This window comes from Myotis nattereri (assembly GCF_964212035.1).
Source record: "Myotis nattereri genome assembly, chromosome: 10".
Taxonomy (NCBI): domain Eukaryota; kingdom Metazoa; phylum Chordata; class Mammalia; order Chiroptera; family Vespertilionidae; genus Myotis; species Myotis nattereri.
In genome coordinates this window covers 62,460,693-62,480,574 of record NC_138085.1, presented here as the reverse complement: position 1 = coordinate 62,480,574, position 19,882 = coordinate 62,460,693, and the positions used below count along the sequence as shown (strand labels likewise).

At 41.2% G+C, this 19,882-nt stretch overlaps 1 protein-coding gene across 2 annotated transcripts in view; it reads right to left on the bottom strand.

The window, feature by feature from the left end:
* Nucleotides 1–9,134: 9,134 nt before the first annotated feature.
* Nucleotides 9,135–19,882, bottom strand: part of KCNG3 (potassium voltage-gated channel modifier subfamily G member 3) — a gene marked incomplete at both ends in the record, with an annotated part of 35,584 nt that continues 24,836 nt past the window's right edge. For both annotated transcript variants that reach the window (XM_081101201.1, XM_081101202.1), the window contains one exon: nucleotides 9,135–9,780. In XM_081101201.1, coding sequence (XP_080957327.1) covers nucleotides 9,135–9,780 — 646 coding nt within the window. The remainder of the gene's footprint in view (nucleotides 9,781–19,882) is intronic.

The window sequence follows — 19,882 nt, the reverse complement described above, 5'->3', positions numbered from 1 at the left end:
ATCCATGAAAAACCCACAGCTAACCTCATGCTTAATGGTGAAGACTGGAAGTCGTACCCCTAAGATCAGGAATAAGACAAGGATGTCTCCTCTCACCACTTCTATTTGACATTGTACTAGAAGTTCCAGCCAGGGTAATCAGAGAAGGTAAAAAAATAAAAGGGAGGAATAAGTAAAACTATCTCTCTTTGTAAACGATATGACCTTATACATAGAAAACTGTAAAAAATTCTCAAAACTACTTTTAGAGCTAATAACCAAGTTCAACAAGGTCACTGGATACAGGATCAATATACAAATGCCTGGTACACTAGCAATAAACAATCTGAAAATAAAATTAAGAAAACAATTCCATTTATAATAGCATAAAAAATTATAAATACTTAAGAATAAATTAAACCCAAGAAGTGAAAGGCTTATACACTGAAAACTATGAAACACTGGAAGAAATTAAAGAAGGCTTAAGTAAATGGAAAAACAGTGGGTCCAAGGATTGGAAAGCTTAATGTTGTTAAGATGGTAATACTTCCCTAATTGATCTACAATCGCTATCAAAATTCAAAGTGCCTTTTTCTTGTAGAAATGGACAACCTACCCTAGCTGGTTTGGCTCAGTGAACAGAGCGACAGCCTGCTGACCAAAGGGTCCCGGGTTCCATTCCAGTTAAGGGTACGTATCTCGGTTGCAGGCTCCTGGTCGGGGCTTGTGTAGGTGGCAACCAACTGATGTGTTTCTCTCACATTGATATTTCTCTCTGTCTTTCCCTCTCTCTTCCACTCTCTCTAAAAATCAATGGAAAAAATCCTCAGGTGAGAAAAAAAATAGAAATAAACAAGCTGATATAAAAATTCACATAAAAATGCAAGGGACCCAGAATAGTCAAAACAATCTCGTAAAATAAGAGCAACTCACACTTTCTGGACCCCTACCTCACATCATATCACCAACCTGAAAGAGCTAATACTATAAATTCTTTATAAGAAAATAGAGGAGTAAATTTTGAATTTCTTAGATACAACACCAAAAGCACAAGAGAAAAAAATATATTGGACTACATAAAAAAGTAAAACTTGTGTACTGTAAATGATATCATTAAGAAAATGAGCCGAAACCAGTTTGGCTCAGTGGATAGAGCATCGGCCTGCGGACTGAAGGGTCCCAGGTTTGATTCCGGTCAGGGGCATGTACCTGGGTTGCGGGCATATCCCCAGTGGGAGATGTGCAGGAGGCAGCTGATCGATGTTTCTCTCTCATCGATGTTTCTAACTCTCTGTCTCTCTCCCTTCCTCTCTGTAAAAAATCAATAAAATATATTTTAAAAAAAAGAAAATGAAAAAAATAACCCTCAAACTGAGAGAAAAATATTTGGAAATCAAGTATCTGCTAAGGTCTAATCTCCGGAATATATAAAGCACTCCTAGAATTCAACAATGAAAACACAAATAACCCTTTTTTTTAATGGGCAAAGGATTTGAATAGACATTTTACCCAAAGATATATACAAATAATCAATAAATACATAAAAAATGTTCAATATCATCAGTCATTAGGAAAATACAAATCAAATGAGATAATACTTCATACCCACTAGGATGGGCATTATACCCCCAAAAAAGAAAAATAAGCATTAGGGAGGGCATGGAGAAACTGAAACCCTCACATACTGCTAATGGGAATGTTCAGCAGCTACTTTGCAATATGATATGACCTTCCTCAAAAATTAAACTTATTGTTACCAGTAACCTAGTAATTCCATTCCTAGATATATACACAAGAGAATGAAAAACATATGTTCACACAAAAACTTGTATGTGAATGTTTATAGCAGCATTGTTCATAACATTCAAAGAGGGGAAATAACCCAAATGTCCAACAGAAGAGAAATAAACAAAATGTGGTATATCCATACAACAGAATATTATTTAGCAGTAAAATGAAGTACTGATACGTGCTACAATATGAATGAACCCTGAAAACATGTTAAGTGAAAGAAGCCAGACACAAAAGACCATTTGTTTCCATTTATATGCTATGTCTACAGGCAAATCCATAGAGGCAGAAAGTCGATTAGTGGTTACCAGGGTGATGGGTGAGGGGGAAGTAGGGAGTGACTACTAATGAGTATGAGGTACACGAAGCCTTCTGGAGTTAGACAGTGGTGATAACTGCAAAGCTCTGTGTACTAGTATATACCAAACAATCACAGAATTGTACACTTCAAAATGATAAATGTTATGGTATGTGAATTACATCTCTCTCTTTAAAAAAAATTTTTTTTTATTGATTTCAGAGAGGAAGGGAGAGAGATAGAAACATCAATGATGAGAGAGAATCACTGATCGGTGGCCTCCTGCACACCCCACACTGGGGATCGAGCCCACAACCCAGGCATGTCCTCTGGCTGGGAATCAAACCGTGACCTCCTGGTTCATAGGTCGATGCTCAACCACTGAGCCACGACAGCCGGGCTCTCTCTCTCTCTCTCTCTCTTTTTAATGCATTGTTAGGACTGCCTCTTATTTAATTAGTTTCATATTTTTAACTTCCCTAAATACTAGTAGTCTTCCAAAATAGCCTAAAACTTATCAACAAAATCACAATGCTAACCAATTGATTGGTCAATTTAGCTAAATATCCAGTAACTATTTCTCACTCCCTTCCCTAGCCACTCACTTGCCTTTTGGCATAGTGAAGACATACCTAACCTCACTTGTGTGGTTTTCAACAGAATAGGAATGTGGGTCACTAATTTGAGATAAAGAAAAGCAGCAAAGATCTAGAACAGGTATTAGAAAGAAGGTATCCATCTACCATCCCCAGCTACCCCTTAGAAAACTTTTGTGAGGACCAGAAAACCACACCTTTTTATTAGTTGAAAACAGCCTCGTTATTAAGACAAGTGTTATGATAATTTCTCAAATCTGATTTGATACATAGAAGCTTTTCAATAATTTGATCTAAATCTGATCCCCCGTGCAGGTATGCCCTTCTCAAGAAGACATCTCATTCTTATGTACTTGAAAAATCAAATCTAAAATCATATACTTTAGGGGATAGTAACACAACAGAAGGATGACTCACAGATTAAAAGGATTCCCTAACTAAGTTCCTGTATTTAAAGTATAATGTTTCCAAACCTTTTTTTTTATACACTTTTGGAAACCTATTAAAAAGTGGGATGCACCTAATTACTTCTTGCATGCCACATCGTTCCTATCTCTGCCTTGTATTGCAGCACAGAAAAAATAATACATTTTAAAATGTTAAGAAAAAGACACAAATATACTTATATTCAATTTCTATCTGACCTTTTAAACTGAGTTGACTGGAAGGTAATAAATGGTGATTTCCCTTAATTACAAGATTACAAGCCATATCTTACCAAGAAGGGGACTATGACCCACTATCCTAACTTTACAACTATACTACTTATATTATTTGTGTGTTTTTAAAAAAAACTTCCAAATGGTAAAATTTTCTGACTAAAGATACAGATATTAGACAATTTATCTAGAAATAAAAAAAATGTGAACTTTCCATTTCTGTCCTATGAACCAAAACAAACAGCTTTCACATGGCCCTGAAAGCGAAGCCTCACAGTGATTCCATAATGTTGCATTTTACTTCCAAGCGTTTCATATGAAAGAGGAGCAGTGGCTAAACACCTAAGACAAAATAAATATATGCATAGCTACGAACACACACATTTCTCTGGTATCAGAGTTTCAGTAACTCAAATACTGCTCTCCACTAAGGAAGTGAAGGTCTCCTGCCCTCTGTCCACAGAGAAGGAAAGCATGTAAGTCCATCACAGCTGCAAGGTCAAGCTTGTTAACATACGGTAAAAAGCAATATGTAAGCTAAACAAATCCTTTGTAATACAGGAAAAACACTTGTCATTACTTATGCTTCCTTTCTTTAAAAAAACAAAGCACTTTATAACAATACACCCTACAGATGGCCTCTACTGGATCATGGGCATGGTCACAGAATTATTTCAGAACAAATTAAACCTATGGGAGAAAAAAAAAACACCTACCTAATACAAAATTATGGGAAATTTTAGTTTTAGTTTTAATACAAGGTTGCATAAATAAAGCAAGAGCAACACTTTAGATATAAATGACATAGCATTAATTAGTCCTGGTCAGTGAAACCCAAATTCTATTTATTCCCCCTGGCTTCCAGAATCCACTAAATGTCATTTATGCTTTCACTGTACTTGGTACAGTATTGATATTTAATATAAATCAAAGGATTCTCACCAAAGTTACTTAAAATTAATTTGCTTAAATTACAGCATAGATGCAGATAATCAAGTTCAATCCCCTAAATAAATAATAAACTGACAACTGCACTTACACTAATGGTCAAAAGTTGAAGTGCTTATTGAGATAGAATTGGAAAAATCTAAATGTTTAGACGTAAGTGGGGAATTGCTAAAAGAAAAAACGTTAGTCACAGAATGGGGCAATATAATCGTGCTTGCCAATGGCATTTCCACAAGTCTTTGGAAGGCTCCACAGCATAGAGCAGTAAATCATTAATTTACTTTCAGGGGCAGAACTGATATGCCGTGCTCTGAGTGCAGATGGGACTAGAAAGGCAGGAAGCAAAACACCATATGAAACATGCTGAACAAACAGAGAAGTGCATGCATCCTGACCAAAATGGAACTTTTCCAGAACATTCCATTCAAGCTTCAATCCATATTACTTCCCATTCAGCTATGACATTGCTCAACCTGTACCTTCTAAATACTGCAATGGTAACCAGGAACTGCACTTGTTTGTATATATGTAAATGGGTACATAACTGAGAATTTTTGCAATTTAAAAACTCTACTGAAAATTTGGCTTCCCTATACACTGGTCCCAAGCCCTCCTTCCTGACTTCTAGGGTGTCTAAAAGCAACATTTGCTTTTTATTTGACCTATAACAAGGTGTCCCAAAGAAAATATTTTAAATTGTTAGTCACAGAATAAAAAACAAAAGAGAAATAAAATAATCCTATATAATAAAAGGCTAATATGCAAATTGTCCCCTCCACTGGGAGTTTGACCAGGAGTTCAACCTGGAGTTTGACCAGGGGTGGCCAACTGCTTGTGGCCCCTCCCCTGGCTGGCCCTGCCCCTGATTGCCCCCCACCCCCCATCAGGAGTGGGCTGGCCCTCCATCTGCCTGTGGCCCCATTGCCTGATCGGGGCAGGCTAGCCGGACTCCACCCGTGCATGAATTCATGCACCAGGTCTCTAATATGTAATAAAATAAAATAGAAATATGCCCAGAGAGCACTGCACCAAAAGTCTATAAGCAAGGTTTCTGGGTCCTGCCCTGACATTAGGATGCCAACTCACCTTAGACTAAGGGGTTTCCCAGGGTGGGGCACTTTCAGTGCTAAACCCAAGAAAGTCACAGGCAAATAGGGACAAGCTGGTCTCCCTATGGGTGACAATGGCTAAGTCACAACCCATTGGGAACACGGTGCCCTCGTTGCTAACATCTGGATGGGACCAGAGGTTTCCAGGGCCCTTCAGTTCTAATTTCCTATGACCCTGAGCACTATTTACACCATATCTGATTGTATTATACATTGTATACCATAAGTGAATAGAGCTTTATGGAGGGTCAGGGGACTCTGGAAATATTTTGGGAAGTTATGCATTGTCTGGCGTTATGTAAGCTTAACAGTAAACAGAGCTAGGAGTTTTCAGTTTTTTATTTTTCATTTCTATAGCAAAGAGGAAATAAGCTGCTTCTAGAAAATATCAAGCCAACAAAGAAAATCCTTCCAACACCAACATTCAATTTAATCCATCCTCCCTCACCTCCTAGCTTCCCAGCTCATGGGAGACCTGGGCAAGACATCAGGACAAAAGCTTAAAAACAGGAAATATTACTTTAATTTACTGACAGCCACTGTGAAAGAATATATTTCTACACTTTTAAAGAAAGTAAAAACTTACAAAAGTGTGGCCACAAGTAACTGCAAAACCCAAAAGCAAAGCAAATGCAACTGTTTCACCAGCAACCCACAATAACAGTAGTCATAAAAGCAAAAGATAAATAAGGCCTTGAATACTTTCAAATGTGTTCTCTAATTTTAGCTTTAATCCTGAAAAAAATCCTATTTTAGAGAATAAAAAACAAGCCCTACATAAAATCAGAACCATTCCTCTTTCCTCGTTGGGCGTTCTAATTAGGATACTATCTGACTTCTTGCTACGAATAAAGATCCTAAATGAAAGCATTTGTGCCAGGAAGACTGAGTTAGGAGAAATGTCTAAAAGCACAACCCAGAAAGAAGTCCTATTGAATGATTTTTTAAAGGCAGTAACATTTAAGGGAAGTTGTTATAAAATGCCTCTGTCCTAAAAAAAATTACAGTATCCATTATATATATTACTCATAAGTGAACTACTCTCCCATGTCCCGTCATCGTTCTTAGTAAATAGGTAGCTGAACTGTCTTTAGAATTTTTCCCACATGCTCCGTTATGAGGAGTCTGGCAGCACCAACAAGAGATTTCTGACTTGTTATTTAAGAGCAGCCTCAAGGTCTATGTGGGTATTCTCAAGCACATGCATAGGAGTTTGCTTCTCCTTGCCTCTTCACACAGAAGCTTCTCCCCCCACATCAGTGCACAGTTTCGGCCCAAATCTGTCATCGACACTGCGGGAATATGAAATTGTGTGCAAGAAAGAGGATCCCAGTCCTCAAGACACTTCTCATTTACTTGGGGAAGATAAGACATAGTAGTCCCACAACGAGTTCCCTGTGCCAGCAAAATGGATGGCGATCATATCTTAATTAATAATGTTGGGACGCTGTCATCTGCATATTGTTTGTATGGCTCACAAAGCCTTAATCCAAATAGGTAAGGAAAATTAAATCCATGCCATTTATTTCAAATATATTAAAATACAATAAATAACAGAATTTATTTTGAGTAGTGACAAGTAGCATACCACTAGTAGTAGGGAAGATGGAGTGAGATTCTTTTTTAAAAAAATATATTTTTATTAATTTCAGAGAGGAAGAGAGGGAGAAAGAGAGAAACATCAATGATGAGAGAGAATCATTGACTGACTGCCTCCTGTACTCCCCCTACTGGGGACTGAGCCCACAACCTGGGCATGTGCCCTAACTGGGATTCAAACCTTGACCTTCTGGTTCATAGGTTGATGCTCAACCACTGAGCCATACTGTCTGGGTGGGGTGAGATTCTTAAAATTTTTTTTCCCATTGATTTCAGAGAGGAAGGGAGAGAGATAGAGAGATAGAAACATTAATGATGAGAGAGAATCATTGATTGGCTGCCTCCTGTATGCCCCCTACTTGGGGGGAGGGAGGGCGGATGGAGCCCGCAACCCAGGCATGTGCCCTCGGCAAAAATAGAACCTGGGACCCTTTAGCCCACAGGCTGACACTCTATCCCATTGAGCCAAATCGGCTAGGCTGGGTGGGTTGAGATTCTTAATGGCCAAAATATCACATAAACTCAGGAAAGGAAATAGGGGGAAAGGAACAGTTTTGCTATTATTATCTCAGCAATGGCACTGGCAAAGAAGTGTGGCTTCTCAAAACCCAGAATTTGTTAAAAATAAGCAGCTGGACTCGATTTCTAGAGATCCAGGTGTTAGCCCTAACTCCTTCACAGTCATAGCCTCTCTTGCCCAGGTTTTCTACCTAAACCAGACGATGGCTGATATTCCTTTAATGAACACTTCTGGTAATCCTTTCTTGGATAAATGTATCAAGGTCCCACCCCTCCCAGCCCTTCCCTCCGGCCCCCCCGCCCCGCCGACTAAATTACAGTGTACAACATTAAATTATTCAATAATCAACGACTTTAACTTTTTGTGTATATACACTGACTTCTTCATGGCAGCTAGTTAACAAAGCAAAAATCTTAATTCACTTTGCTAGAGTTTAGCACTAAACAGTCATCAGTTTTACATCTAGGCCTAATAATCTAGCCAAATTAATGTGGCATATTATTCAGTATTATTGCAAGAAGCTTTGGTGTGGTCATAATTTATGATGGTGAAGATCAGATCAAATGAGTATGTATTCATTGCTCTCAGCTGGCTTAAAATGGCTTAGCTACACAGCAACCAAGAGTAAGAAAATATTTCATTTCTCTTTTTTATGTTAATCCAGTGATAACATCTAAGTATGACTTTGGTATATATAAAAACCCTTTCGCCTGGTAAGACTTAAACCCATGTTGTTTAGGTGGGGGAAAAAGCAGAAGAAGAAAAAAATGGGTTGTAATATCAAACCACTTCTATTATTTCTTATGTGGAAATCTGGTTTGGACATCTGAATGTTAAGACAATTATCACCTAGTAACAGCAATGAATTCAAATACAATAAACTCCAATAAAATACTAAATAATACAAGCTCTCTTCATTCTAAAATACTTGTTTGAGTCCTTTCAGCAAAGAGATAAAAGAAACCCGGAATGAAAAAGTAAGGGCATACTCAAGCTTCCATGAAGCTGCATGATAAAGTGAATAATAGGAACAAAAATAAATCTGAGAATTGAGAAATGCTGGAAAAGTTTTCCAAATACTATTCTTGCTTGTATCTAGCTCCGTGATACAGTTTAAATTCAGCCAAATTTTGTAAGTATTTGTTAAACAGTTCTTGCATGTGACATATGTTTCCAGGATACTTCTGACATTGATATGAGAGATTATAAAACATTTAGAAACGAAAATGTTACTCTCCAACAAAAAACACCATAACTTCCAAGACTCTTCTAAATTCTTAAGATAGAAAAACATTTGGACAATAGTAGCTTTCCATTTTAAAATGTTCAAATAATATACTTCAAAACAAAAAAAAAGTGTCATTGTTCAAGGCAAGGAGGAGGAAACAAGTCTAAATAAAATAAGGTATTAAAATTAACTCTAGAAATCATTACTTTTCCTTTGCAGTCTCAATCTTGTTTACTCCATAATAAGTAAATTGCTTTATCCCTTCAGCTGGGAAGGATAATTCTTACCCTACCAAGTTGATGACAGTACCACACTGCAGTGCTCACCGAGCAAGAAACACATGAATATGAAGTAGCAGTAAGTCTTTCTAACAAACAAGGTGTATGCAAGACTTGATTTGCAATGCATTAATTTAGGAACTCCGTGGAGAGGCTCCTACTATATCTAGCTGATCTAAATTTGAGCTCATGATAACACTGCACAAAGCTATGGTAGATGAAAGTGATAGGCAATGCCAACAGAACAATTCCACTGACAACACAAACTCCTCCAAGAATTCTTCCAGGCATTGTGATAGGATACATATCTCCATAGCCAACTGTAGTCATAGAGATAATCACCCACCAGCAGGCAGCAGGGATGCTGGCGAAGTCCTTGTTGGATGCTTCCAGGTCCAACCCATGTTCAAGAAGCTGAGAAAGTGCACTGAAGATTGCCATGGCAACACAAATGAAGACAAGTAGCATAACCATCTCTCGGTAGCATCGTTTGAGAGTCAAACCAAGTGTCTGAAGACCAATGAAGTGACGGGCAAGTTTAATCACCCAAAAAATCCGCATCATTCTAAGCACCCTCAAGGTGACCCCGGCCCTCTGGAGCTGAGAGTTCTCGCCTGTAAATACTGTCATCAACACGGAGATGTAATACGGCGTGATTGCCAGTAAGTCAATGATGTTCAGGGGTCTCTTGACAAACTCACACTTGTTTTTGGAGATGATGAACCTCACGATGCACTCTGCCGTGAACCAACCTATGCAGATAGCTTCAATTATCCTGTCAAGAGAACAAAAGAAGAATTGATCATTTTATTTTTAAGCATTTTAATAGCTCTTTGAGTTCTTCAGATAGTACTACACTGACATATTAATTCAGTTACTGATTCCAGAAAACATAAAGGACAGCATTACCAACATCATCAGACCCACCAGGACGTAACGGAACAACAAATATTACAGTTCAAATGACAATTGAACTTGATAAAGCTCTTATTTGTATACTGCATGTAATACCACTGCATTGTTTTTCGCTTGTCACTAATACTTAAAATCTCTTACTTGGCGAACTGGAAATGAACTTGGACTCAGCTAGCCACAATACGAAATGTGACGTCAGTTATGAGATGGGTCAGAAAACTCTGCTCCTATAGAACAGACACACCCGGGTTTTCAATCATGCATTTCTCGGTAAATTAGAGTGAACTCAGGATCATCTCCTAAAATGTGACTCTGCCTTCTTTTCTGGCTTTGTGTGGGAGACACTGAAGCTGAGCCTGCTTCTGGGGCTTTGCAGGAAGGAGTGCCAGCAGCCTCCCCAGCACAGAGCCACCATCCATGCCGCGTGTCGCAGTGGGAAAGGGGCTGAGGACGCCTGCACTGGAGCCAAACCATCACTGGGGTTTTCCCAAAGACCCAACTGGTTTGTTTGTTTTTTATAGCTATTTTATATGCAATAGACATTTTAAAAATATAAGGCCACATTTTAGCCAGAGCAGTATTTCCCAACCTTTCCACATCACTGCACACACTAAACCGAAGATACTAGTATTTACACAACACAGTGGCATCAAGGGGTTCTATTCTTGAAGCAGAAGCCACCAGCCTGGGGGCTCTGGCCACTCTCGCCCCTGACCACAGTCACCAAGGCTGAGAAAATGAAACCTCAGCACACCGGTCAGGAAGCCTAGATCCAGAATGAGAGGTAATTCGGAGGTAATTTTTAATTAAATTGCATTTTTAGATTCTAATTAAAAGTTACAATTATTACACCGTCATTCATTTTCCTTCACATAATTCTTTCCCATCATTGGCTCAGACCCAATCATCAGAAGTACAATGGAAAGAGAAGACATTAGAGGAGGCGAGATGGTAAGGTCCGTGGGCAACGTTTTGAGAAGAAGTCCTCAAAATGCATGTCACAGAGCACAAGTTACACCGGTTGTTAGTCAGGGAAACAGACACACAAAAGTAACCATGATTCACAGGGCTGTAAAGGTTGCTTTTATTTATTGTTTGAATAGGTAGTGCATTCACATAGTTCAAATTTTAAAGGTAAAAACGGGGGATATAAAAAAATCCTCACTCCAACCCCATTCTCCAACCACCGTTCCCCAGTCTTCACTCCAGCCACCAAATCCTCCGGGCACTGGTTATAACAGCAATAGCCACTGCTCACCAAGAAACTGGGCACCCAAGTATATGTTTCCTATGGCAGCTATAAAAAATTACCACAGCCCAGCCAGCATGGCTCAGAGATTGAGCATTGATCTATGAACCAGGCGGTCACAGTTCGGGTCCCAGGACTGAGCCCCGGGGTGGGGCATGCAGGAGGCAGCTGATCAATGATTCTCATCACTGATGTTTCTATCTCTCTCTCCCTCACCTTTCCTCTCTGAAATCAATTAAAAAATATATTTTTTTAAAATTACCACACACTTGGTGGCATAAAACAACAGAAAATTATTTCTCCCTCGTTCTAGAGGCCAGATGTGAAAAATCGATACCACTGGGCCAAAATCAAGTGTTAGGAGGGCCACACTCCCTTTGGGGCTCTAGGAGAGAATCCACGCCTTGCCTCTTCCAGCTTCCGGTGGCTGTCGGCATTCCTTGGTTCACAGCCATCTCATTTCAGTCTCTGCCTCGGTGGTTCCACTGCCTCCTCCTCGTCTGTCACTGTGTCAAATGTCCCTCTGCATCCTTCTTCTGAAGATGTGACAGCATTGAGAGCCCGCTGGGATAACCCAGGATAATCCCACCATCTCAAGATCCTTCATTTAATCCCATCTGTACCAGTCCTTCTGCCAGGTACAGTATGGTAACATCCACTAGTTCCAGGGATTAAGAGCTGATATCTTTGGGGGCAGAGGAGGGGTACTTTTCAACCTACCACACAAAGTAAACACACAGTGTCAGCAGATGAAGTCACAGCTGCCCCCACTATTTCTCTTCTGTATTCTCTGCCGCTCTGCTCACGGACCCCATGACCCTGTGGTTGGCAGCCGCTTCCCTGTCCCCACCAGACTATCAGTAAAAGCTGCTGCCATGATGACCTCTATGAACCTGGAGGCTTAGAAAACTGGGAGAGTGATGAAACGTGGCCGATCTAGAGAATAAGAAGCTACATTTTTTTTTCAATCTATAGTTTTAACATATATATTACCATAGTATCACTCTCCCTGGTAAGTCATCAAATACTCCATATGCCCCTTCTCCCCCATATTTCCACCCCTCTGCAATTAGGCAGGGTTATATGACCAGTTCTGACAGATGAGCCGTGAGCAAAACGACTCTATCACCTCTGGGCAGAAGCACAGAGGAGTGAGTGCGGATCCCCCACCATGGCAACTGGAAGGCATGTGTCCTAACTGGCTACAAGATGCGGCCCAAGTCCCTGAGGGTCTGCACAGAGAAGAGCCCGACTCGGATTGAACATGATATGTGAGCAACAGATAAATCTTCGTTGTGTTAAGCCACTGAGAACTCTAAATGGGGTGCAATCCTAGGTAATAAAGTGATGCATGCAGTCAGGTCCGCATAGAGTAGTAACAGGAATGGTTTTCTCCGAGTGCCTATGGTTAAGACATCTCCAGTTCTCCAGCTCACGTGGGCAGGAGCGCTGGCTCCCGCTATGAAGGAGGACTCCCACCTATCCAGTGGCAGAGTTGCACCGATCTCCTAAGGGCTCTCCCAGCAATAAAATCCTAGGATTCTATTAAATTAAGAAGAGTAAAAAACTTTAAATTGTGCCAGAAATACCAGAACACTTTCTGTTTAATTATTTCTACCAGCAGCCAAAGTTGTTCAGATGAAAAAGGATGAAATTCAAATGGTGCAGAATAATTCCTCAGTAGAGGGGATTTCAAAGAGGTAAACTCCTCCATAATGAGGCCCTCTGGGCTCCTCTTGCCCACCTCCCAAGTCAGATGCAGTTTAGCCAGAATTCCATGCTAAGGAGATGAATCAATGAGAAACCCCAGGCATCCCTCTCTCACCTAGGATTATGCCAAGGCAGACGCCAACAGCAAACACCACTAAACCTGCCAACATTCCCCATGTTTCCGAATAACACTCTTGCCAATGCCACCACCAATAACTGTTGGAAAAATGAGTACTTTTTACTGAGCACTAGAGCCAACAATTGGGCCTTCCCAAAGGTCACTTCCATAAAAAACAAATAGGTAAAAAGAGCTAAAAGAAGCTACTAGGGGACAACATATTTTTTGAAGCCCATTCTGATTCCTTTGAGGCCCAAACATAGAAGTTCATGGATTCATCGCTAATAAAAATATTTACCACTTATTGAGGCCTTTCAGTTGGCCACTGTGCTAATAAGCACTTCACAGACACCATCTCGTTTAATCCTTTTCGAGAAGTCTATGAAGTGCGTATTTCCCCTACCATCTCCATTTTACAGATGACACAACTGAGGCTGAAAAGTTCAACACCTTTCCCAAGGTCACACAACTAAGAAATTACAGTGGCACCTGTAATAAAACTTGACTCTGTTGAGCTTTGAAATTCTAAGGAACATTTGAAAACGCTCATGATTTTATGACAGTGTGCACTGTTAATACTAAATGATGTATGTCAAACAGCAGCAATTTTCAACTGTCTGTTCTTAACCCGTTGATGGATCAAAACTGACAATTTTCAGAAATTACAGAGAAAATATTAAGTGCATCCAAGTATAGTTTCATGGAGCTTTGTTTCATTTAGCTGTAACTATACTAAGTTATGATGTAAAATGTATTCCCTTCTGTAGTTCTGGAGGACCTCAACAATGGCCATCATCAGTTATTGGAATTACTCTGATCCGTCATGACTGAAGGTACATCTGGGAATGACTCAGAGGTTTACAAACGGGCTCCAAAGGAGAACAATGCTTTTATTGCTAACCAGATCTACTCCCACAACCTAACAACCTCCAAAAAAAAGAGTAGGACAGGATATAAGAGGCCATTAACTGTGCTGTGCGAGGGTCAGTCTCCCTAGATGCTATCTTCTCATCTTTTTCCATCAACATTTTATTATGAAAAATTTCAAACATGAAGCAAATTCATTCATATTTTAAATATACTTGCCTATCACCTATTCATCTCTCTCCATCTATTAATCTATTTTATATATTTTTTTTAATTGATTTCAGAGAGGAAGGGAAAGGGAGAGAGAGACAGAAACATCCATGGTGAGAGAGAATCATTGATCGGCTGGCTTCCACACACCTTGCACTAGGGATCGAGCCTGCAACCCAGGCATGTGGCCTGATCGGGAATTGAACTGTGGCCTCCTGGTTCATAGGTCAAACGCTCAACCACTGATCCATGCTGGCTGGTTTAATCTATATTTTGGGTGCATTTTAAAGTAAATTGCAAACATCAGTGTACTTTCCTTTAAAAACTTCAGAGTACATATCATTGACTAGAATTCAATTGTTTCTATATTCTTTTGATGTAAACCTTACATGCAATGAAAGCACAAACCTTCATGTACATTCACTGAGTTTTGAAAAATGCATAACCTCTAAAACCCAAACTCCTATTAAGATATGAAGCATTCACATCACCTCAGAGAGTTCTCTGCCTTAGTCATCTTTGTATCTCCTGCCCTTATTTCCCAAACCCATCAGACACTTAGCAAGTGCTTAATAGGTGTTTGTCCAGCACAATGTAAGTGACTTTGATAGAACCTTAAGCCCTGGTATAACCACGGCCACAAGAAGCCTCTTTGTTCTTCTGGGACCTCTAAGGCAGCGGTTCTCAACCTGTGGGTCGCGACCCCTTTGGTGGTCAAACAACCCTTTCACAGGGGTCGCCTAAGACCATCCTGCATATCAGATATTTACATTCCGATTCATAACAGTAGCAACATTACAGTTATGAAATAGCAACAAAAATAATTTTATGGTTGGGTCACAACATGAGGAACTGTAAAGGGCCAGAAGGTTGAGAATCACTGTGTTAAATGCTTTACCAGGTCACATATTATTTTTCTAATTAAAAAAATGTTTTTGAGAAAAAGTGAAAAGCATGATCAACTAGAAGAGCAATCACCATGATGGAGTTGTCAGCAGCTTGAATCAACCAGCTCAACCCCAGAAGTGCCACCTCAGGAAAAGTTACACCCTTCCTACCCCAAGCTTTCAGACTTAAACGTACAAGGCACTTCCATCACAGTTCTAACAGGCACATACAGTGTGGTAATAGATGGTGTAATAAAAATGTCCAACAGGCCCAGCCGGTGTAGCTCAGTGGTTGAGCGGTTGAGCATCAACCCATGAATCAGGAGTCACGGTTCCCAGTCAGGGCACATGCCCGGCTTCCAGGCTTGATCCCAGTAGGGAGGGTGTGCAGGAGGCAGCCGATTAATGATGCTCTTTCTCATCATGGATGTTTCTCTCTCTCTCTCCCTCTCCCTTCCTCGCTCCGAAATAAAAACATTTTTTAAAACAGCCTACCAATTGCACATCAGTGTCCACCACATTACCTACAGTCTCTTTCATGTCCACAAATGTGTTTTCTCCACAACTGTAAATTAAATGGAGGGAAAGGCAAGTTTTGTTGACTTTTTTTCTTAATGCACTTTAATGACCTTACAGAAAGAAGCCATACCACGCGTCTTCCAATCTGGATCACTGATGAGAATAAAAACACACATGAAGCATTTACTCCAGCACCAAGCATCTTCCTATAAGTTTACATGCATTAATTCAACTCTCACAACAACTGAAATGAATAGGCTTTGCTATGTTCCCCCCTTTCACATGAGGAAACCCCAGCAAAGAGAAGTCACTTGCTCGAGGCACCCAGCTAATAAATACATGGCAGATTAATAATAGATACTCATTGGTTACATAATACATGAAACCCTGGCTGGGATTTATGTCTTCCTCGTAGTTGTGATCAAGGTATACTTACTTTATGTTCCTTGCTTGATATATGTGGTTTATTCATGCCCCTATTTGGATGGCCATTTCTTAAGGATCTGTGCAGGATAAGGACACTGAGAAACAGAAAGGTCACTCCTCCACCACTGAGGACTGGCTGCGGAGGCCTCGGGAGTTTTTATGGGGCTGCTATTCTTCTGCAGGATCTCTCCTCCCTATAACCACCTCCACGCGGCTCTCCTTGCTTTTCTCACTTAGCAGACAGGAACATGTAGCTCTCCCCCTTGCCTGGGTAAACGGGGGCTCTACCTCCTGACTGCACAGCAGCGTCTCTTCTGACCTCTGTTTCAGCAACACAGGCGCCAGATCCATATGCTTTCCTAATGAATAAACAGGGACCAGTGACCCTCCACAACGAAACTACCTAGTTCTTGACTGTATATCCAAGGACCATAACACTTGCTCTGCTAAGGCAGGGGCTACTGATAGTATATCAATCTCCACCAAAAATCAGAGTGTGGCCTAGCCGGTTTGGCTCAGTAGATAGAGCGGTGGCCTGCAGAATGAAGGGTCCCAGGTTCGATTCTGGCCAAGGGTGCATGCCTGGGTTGCGGGCTTGATCCCCGGTAGGGGGCATGCAGGAGGCAGCCGATCAATGATTCTCTCTCATCATTGATGTTTCTATCTCTCTATCCTTCTCCCTTCCTCTCTAAAATCAATAAAAGTATATTTTTTAAAAAATCAGAGTGTGGAGGGGAAGAGGATGGAGAGGACAGAAAGAGATCAACAAAAGAATATTTATGCACATATGCATAACCCATGGACACAGACACTAATGTGGTAAAAGCCTGGTGGTTAGGGGGGTGGAGGCAGGGTAGAGGGAGGCAAAAAAGGGTAAAAATGGAGGACATTTTAATAGAGCCAACAAAATAAATAAATATCTCTGTGAGGAAAAAAAAAAATGTGTGTGTTTCCATGAAAACTCACAGGCAATTACTACAAATAATCCTTACCTTCTCTGACTCTTTCTAGCATAATCAATTCCATTTTCAACCCTAAAACACGCATTAAGTGCATTTTGGTAGAACCTGAGGTACAGACATACCTCAGAGTTATTGGGGGCTTGGTCCCAGACCACCAAAACAAAGCGAGTATCACAACCAAGCCAGTTGTAATCCTTTTGCTGGTGGAGGGTCTTGCCTTCAGTTTGTAAAAAATATGCAATACCTGTGAAGCACAATCAAGTGAAGCACAAGAAAATGAGCTATGCCCACAGCATATTCCTGCTGGGAACACTGCCTTGCTAGTGTGACTCAGTGGCGATGAATTCTAAAACCTAAGAACGAAATGATTATGATGCTTTCTCAATGTGGCAGTATTTTTTAGCTTCTGAGATGGCGAACTGCGACCATTCAGCATACAAAAGAAGACAGAACGATATTATGAGCCAACAAGTACGCAGCCCCCATCAACCATCAGCCAATTCCACACCTGCATCCACTTCCCTCCTCCAGCATTATTTTGAAATAAACCTCAAATGTGGGCTTTTATTCCAGAACGCTTTTTTTTTTTTTATCCTTCCTGCCTGGTAGGTCAACCAAGTGTTCACAAAGGGAGGCATGAAAAGTCCCTGACTTCAGTCTGGGTCTTGTGAGACGGGCCAGTGCTAGCCGGCCCTGGAGTAAGGATGGGATGACAGTCCATTGATGTGGATGTGTTCTAAGCTTGTGGAGCACACTAATTCATTCATCAAGCAATAAAGCTTGCCAGTGCCTACTGAATGCCAGGCTCTACAGAGCCACCAGGAGGCCTTTGAAGATGGGGTAAAGATAGAACTTAACTATAGTTATGTAAGATGTTATTATTGGGGGAAGCTGAATTTAAGGGCACACTGGAACTCTCTGTACTATTTTTGCAACCTCTTGTGAGGATAAAGTTTTTTTTGAAAATAAAAACTTTAGCCGAAGCCGGTTTGGCTCAGTGGATAGAGCGTCGGCCTGCGGACTGAGGGGCCCCAGGTTCGATTCCGGCCAAGGGCATGTACCTGGGTTGCGGCCACATCCCCAGTGGGAGATGTGCAGGAGGCAGCTGATCGATGTTTCTCTCTCATCGATGTTTCTGACTATCTCTCTCCCTTCCTCTCTGTAAAAAATCAATAAAATATATCTTAAAAAAAAAAACAACTTTAAAACAACCACAAAAGTTACACTTTAGCTTTAACAATTTTACAACTTAGTGAAAGGCAAGATACGCCCTCCTTTACAACAACCTTACTCACCTCATCTCTAATATAAAATGCAGACGGTGATCAATGTACACGAACTTCAGAAAAAGGTGAGTTTTCCTTCCTCTGGGGGATGATGGAAAGCTTCTTTGATAAAATGGCAATTACAGGGTGGGGCAAAAGTAGGCTTACAGTTGTTCATATGGAATATAATACAATAATTAATAAGTAATACAAGAATAAACCCTGTGTTCCATGCACTCACCACTGAAACTGACTTCTGCCTCACCCTGTCTTTTGGAAAGACCAGGAGGAGGATTAAAAATGGCAGCAGAGTAAGTGGATGCTGTACCGACATGCTCCCAGGAACAAACTGGAATTACAACTAAAATACAGAAAAACTTCCTGAATAATCAACGGAAAACTTGCAGGAGAGAACCCTGCTACCAGAGGACGCAAAGTGGAGGCTGCATAGAGGCTGGTAGGAGGAGCAGAGGTGCGAACCTGCTGGCCGGGCACTCACAGATGGCAAGTGCCGGAAGCCGGTCCATCCTTGCTGCTTGACACAGTCGCTGCAGGATAGAAACATCTGCACAGCATATGTTTCAAGGGACCTGGCGTATACAGCATACTGTTCTTAATATGTTTGCTCCCCTTAGCGCTGTGTGTTTTAACCAAGGTCACCTCTCCGAGAAAGGTTGTTTCCCCAGGTAGGGATTTTTCCCTGAAGTTAGGGAGGGGATGAAACTCCTTAACTAAGTGCCAGGCGGGTAGTTAATCACTTTAACTACAAACAATCATGCTTAAGCTACATAATCTTTACTCCCTGGAATGGAGATAAGAAACGCCCTAACCTTTGTAATAGAAATTGACAGGATTAAAATCAACTGGTATAAATACGGATGTAACAAGACAATAAACAGCAGAACCTCTCTGGAGATCAAGACCAGAACTTGGCTGGAGATCCTGGCTGGAGATCCTGGATAGGCTGCTGATCAACTGAACACTGTCTCCGTGTCCTTCCTTCTTCGCCAACTCCGTCTACGCCTTTGGGAACCCCTGGACCTGCTGGGGTTGGACCCCGGCAGGCAAGTCCCTGAGAGATATCTCAGCAGTGGAGGGCTACCACTGAGAACTCTGGGTTCGAATCCCCACGCTGGGCCCCACAGCAGAGAGCACCAAACTAAGGAGGGTACTCACATAACATCTGGCTTTGAAAGCAGCGGGGGGCTGTATGTCAGGGAAAGAGAGCTGAAAATTCAGGCACCCTCTTAAAGGGCCAATGCACAAAATTCCCTGTGGAGCCACCCACCTGTGCTCCAGCAGAGGGAGGGTGAAGTGGACTGGAGCTGTGAGAGCAGAAGCCAGGATTAGGGAATTGAGGGGATAGAGCTCAGAAGGCAGACACCCCAAGTTTCTTGGGCTGAATCATTCCCTCACACAGCGGAGAACATCTTTCACACACAGACATTTGCCTTGCCTGGGGGGAAGACAGTTGACACACCCTATTGGAAAATACCTTGCTCTGAGGCCACTCAAAAGATTAAAAATGACAATTAGCCTCCAGCAGAAGCAACTGCCCCACCTATTAAAAAAAATCTCTGCCACACCTGAGGACAATTGCCTGGGGGAAGGGGCAGGGGAAGGGGGGGGAGAGGGGGCCGGGACAATTCAAGCTGAAATCCTACCAAGGCAGAGGTGGTCTCTGGAGGCTTTGAGTCTTTACCTGATCTAATTAGTCAGAAACAGCCTTTAACACTGTCCTGCACTAGA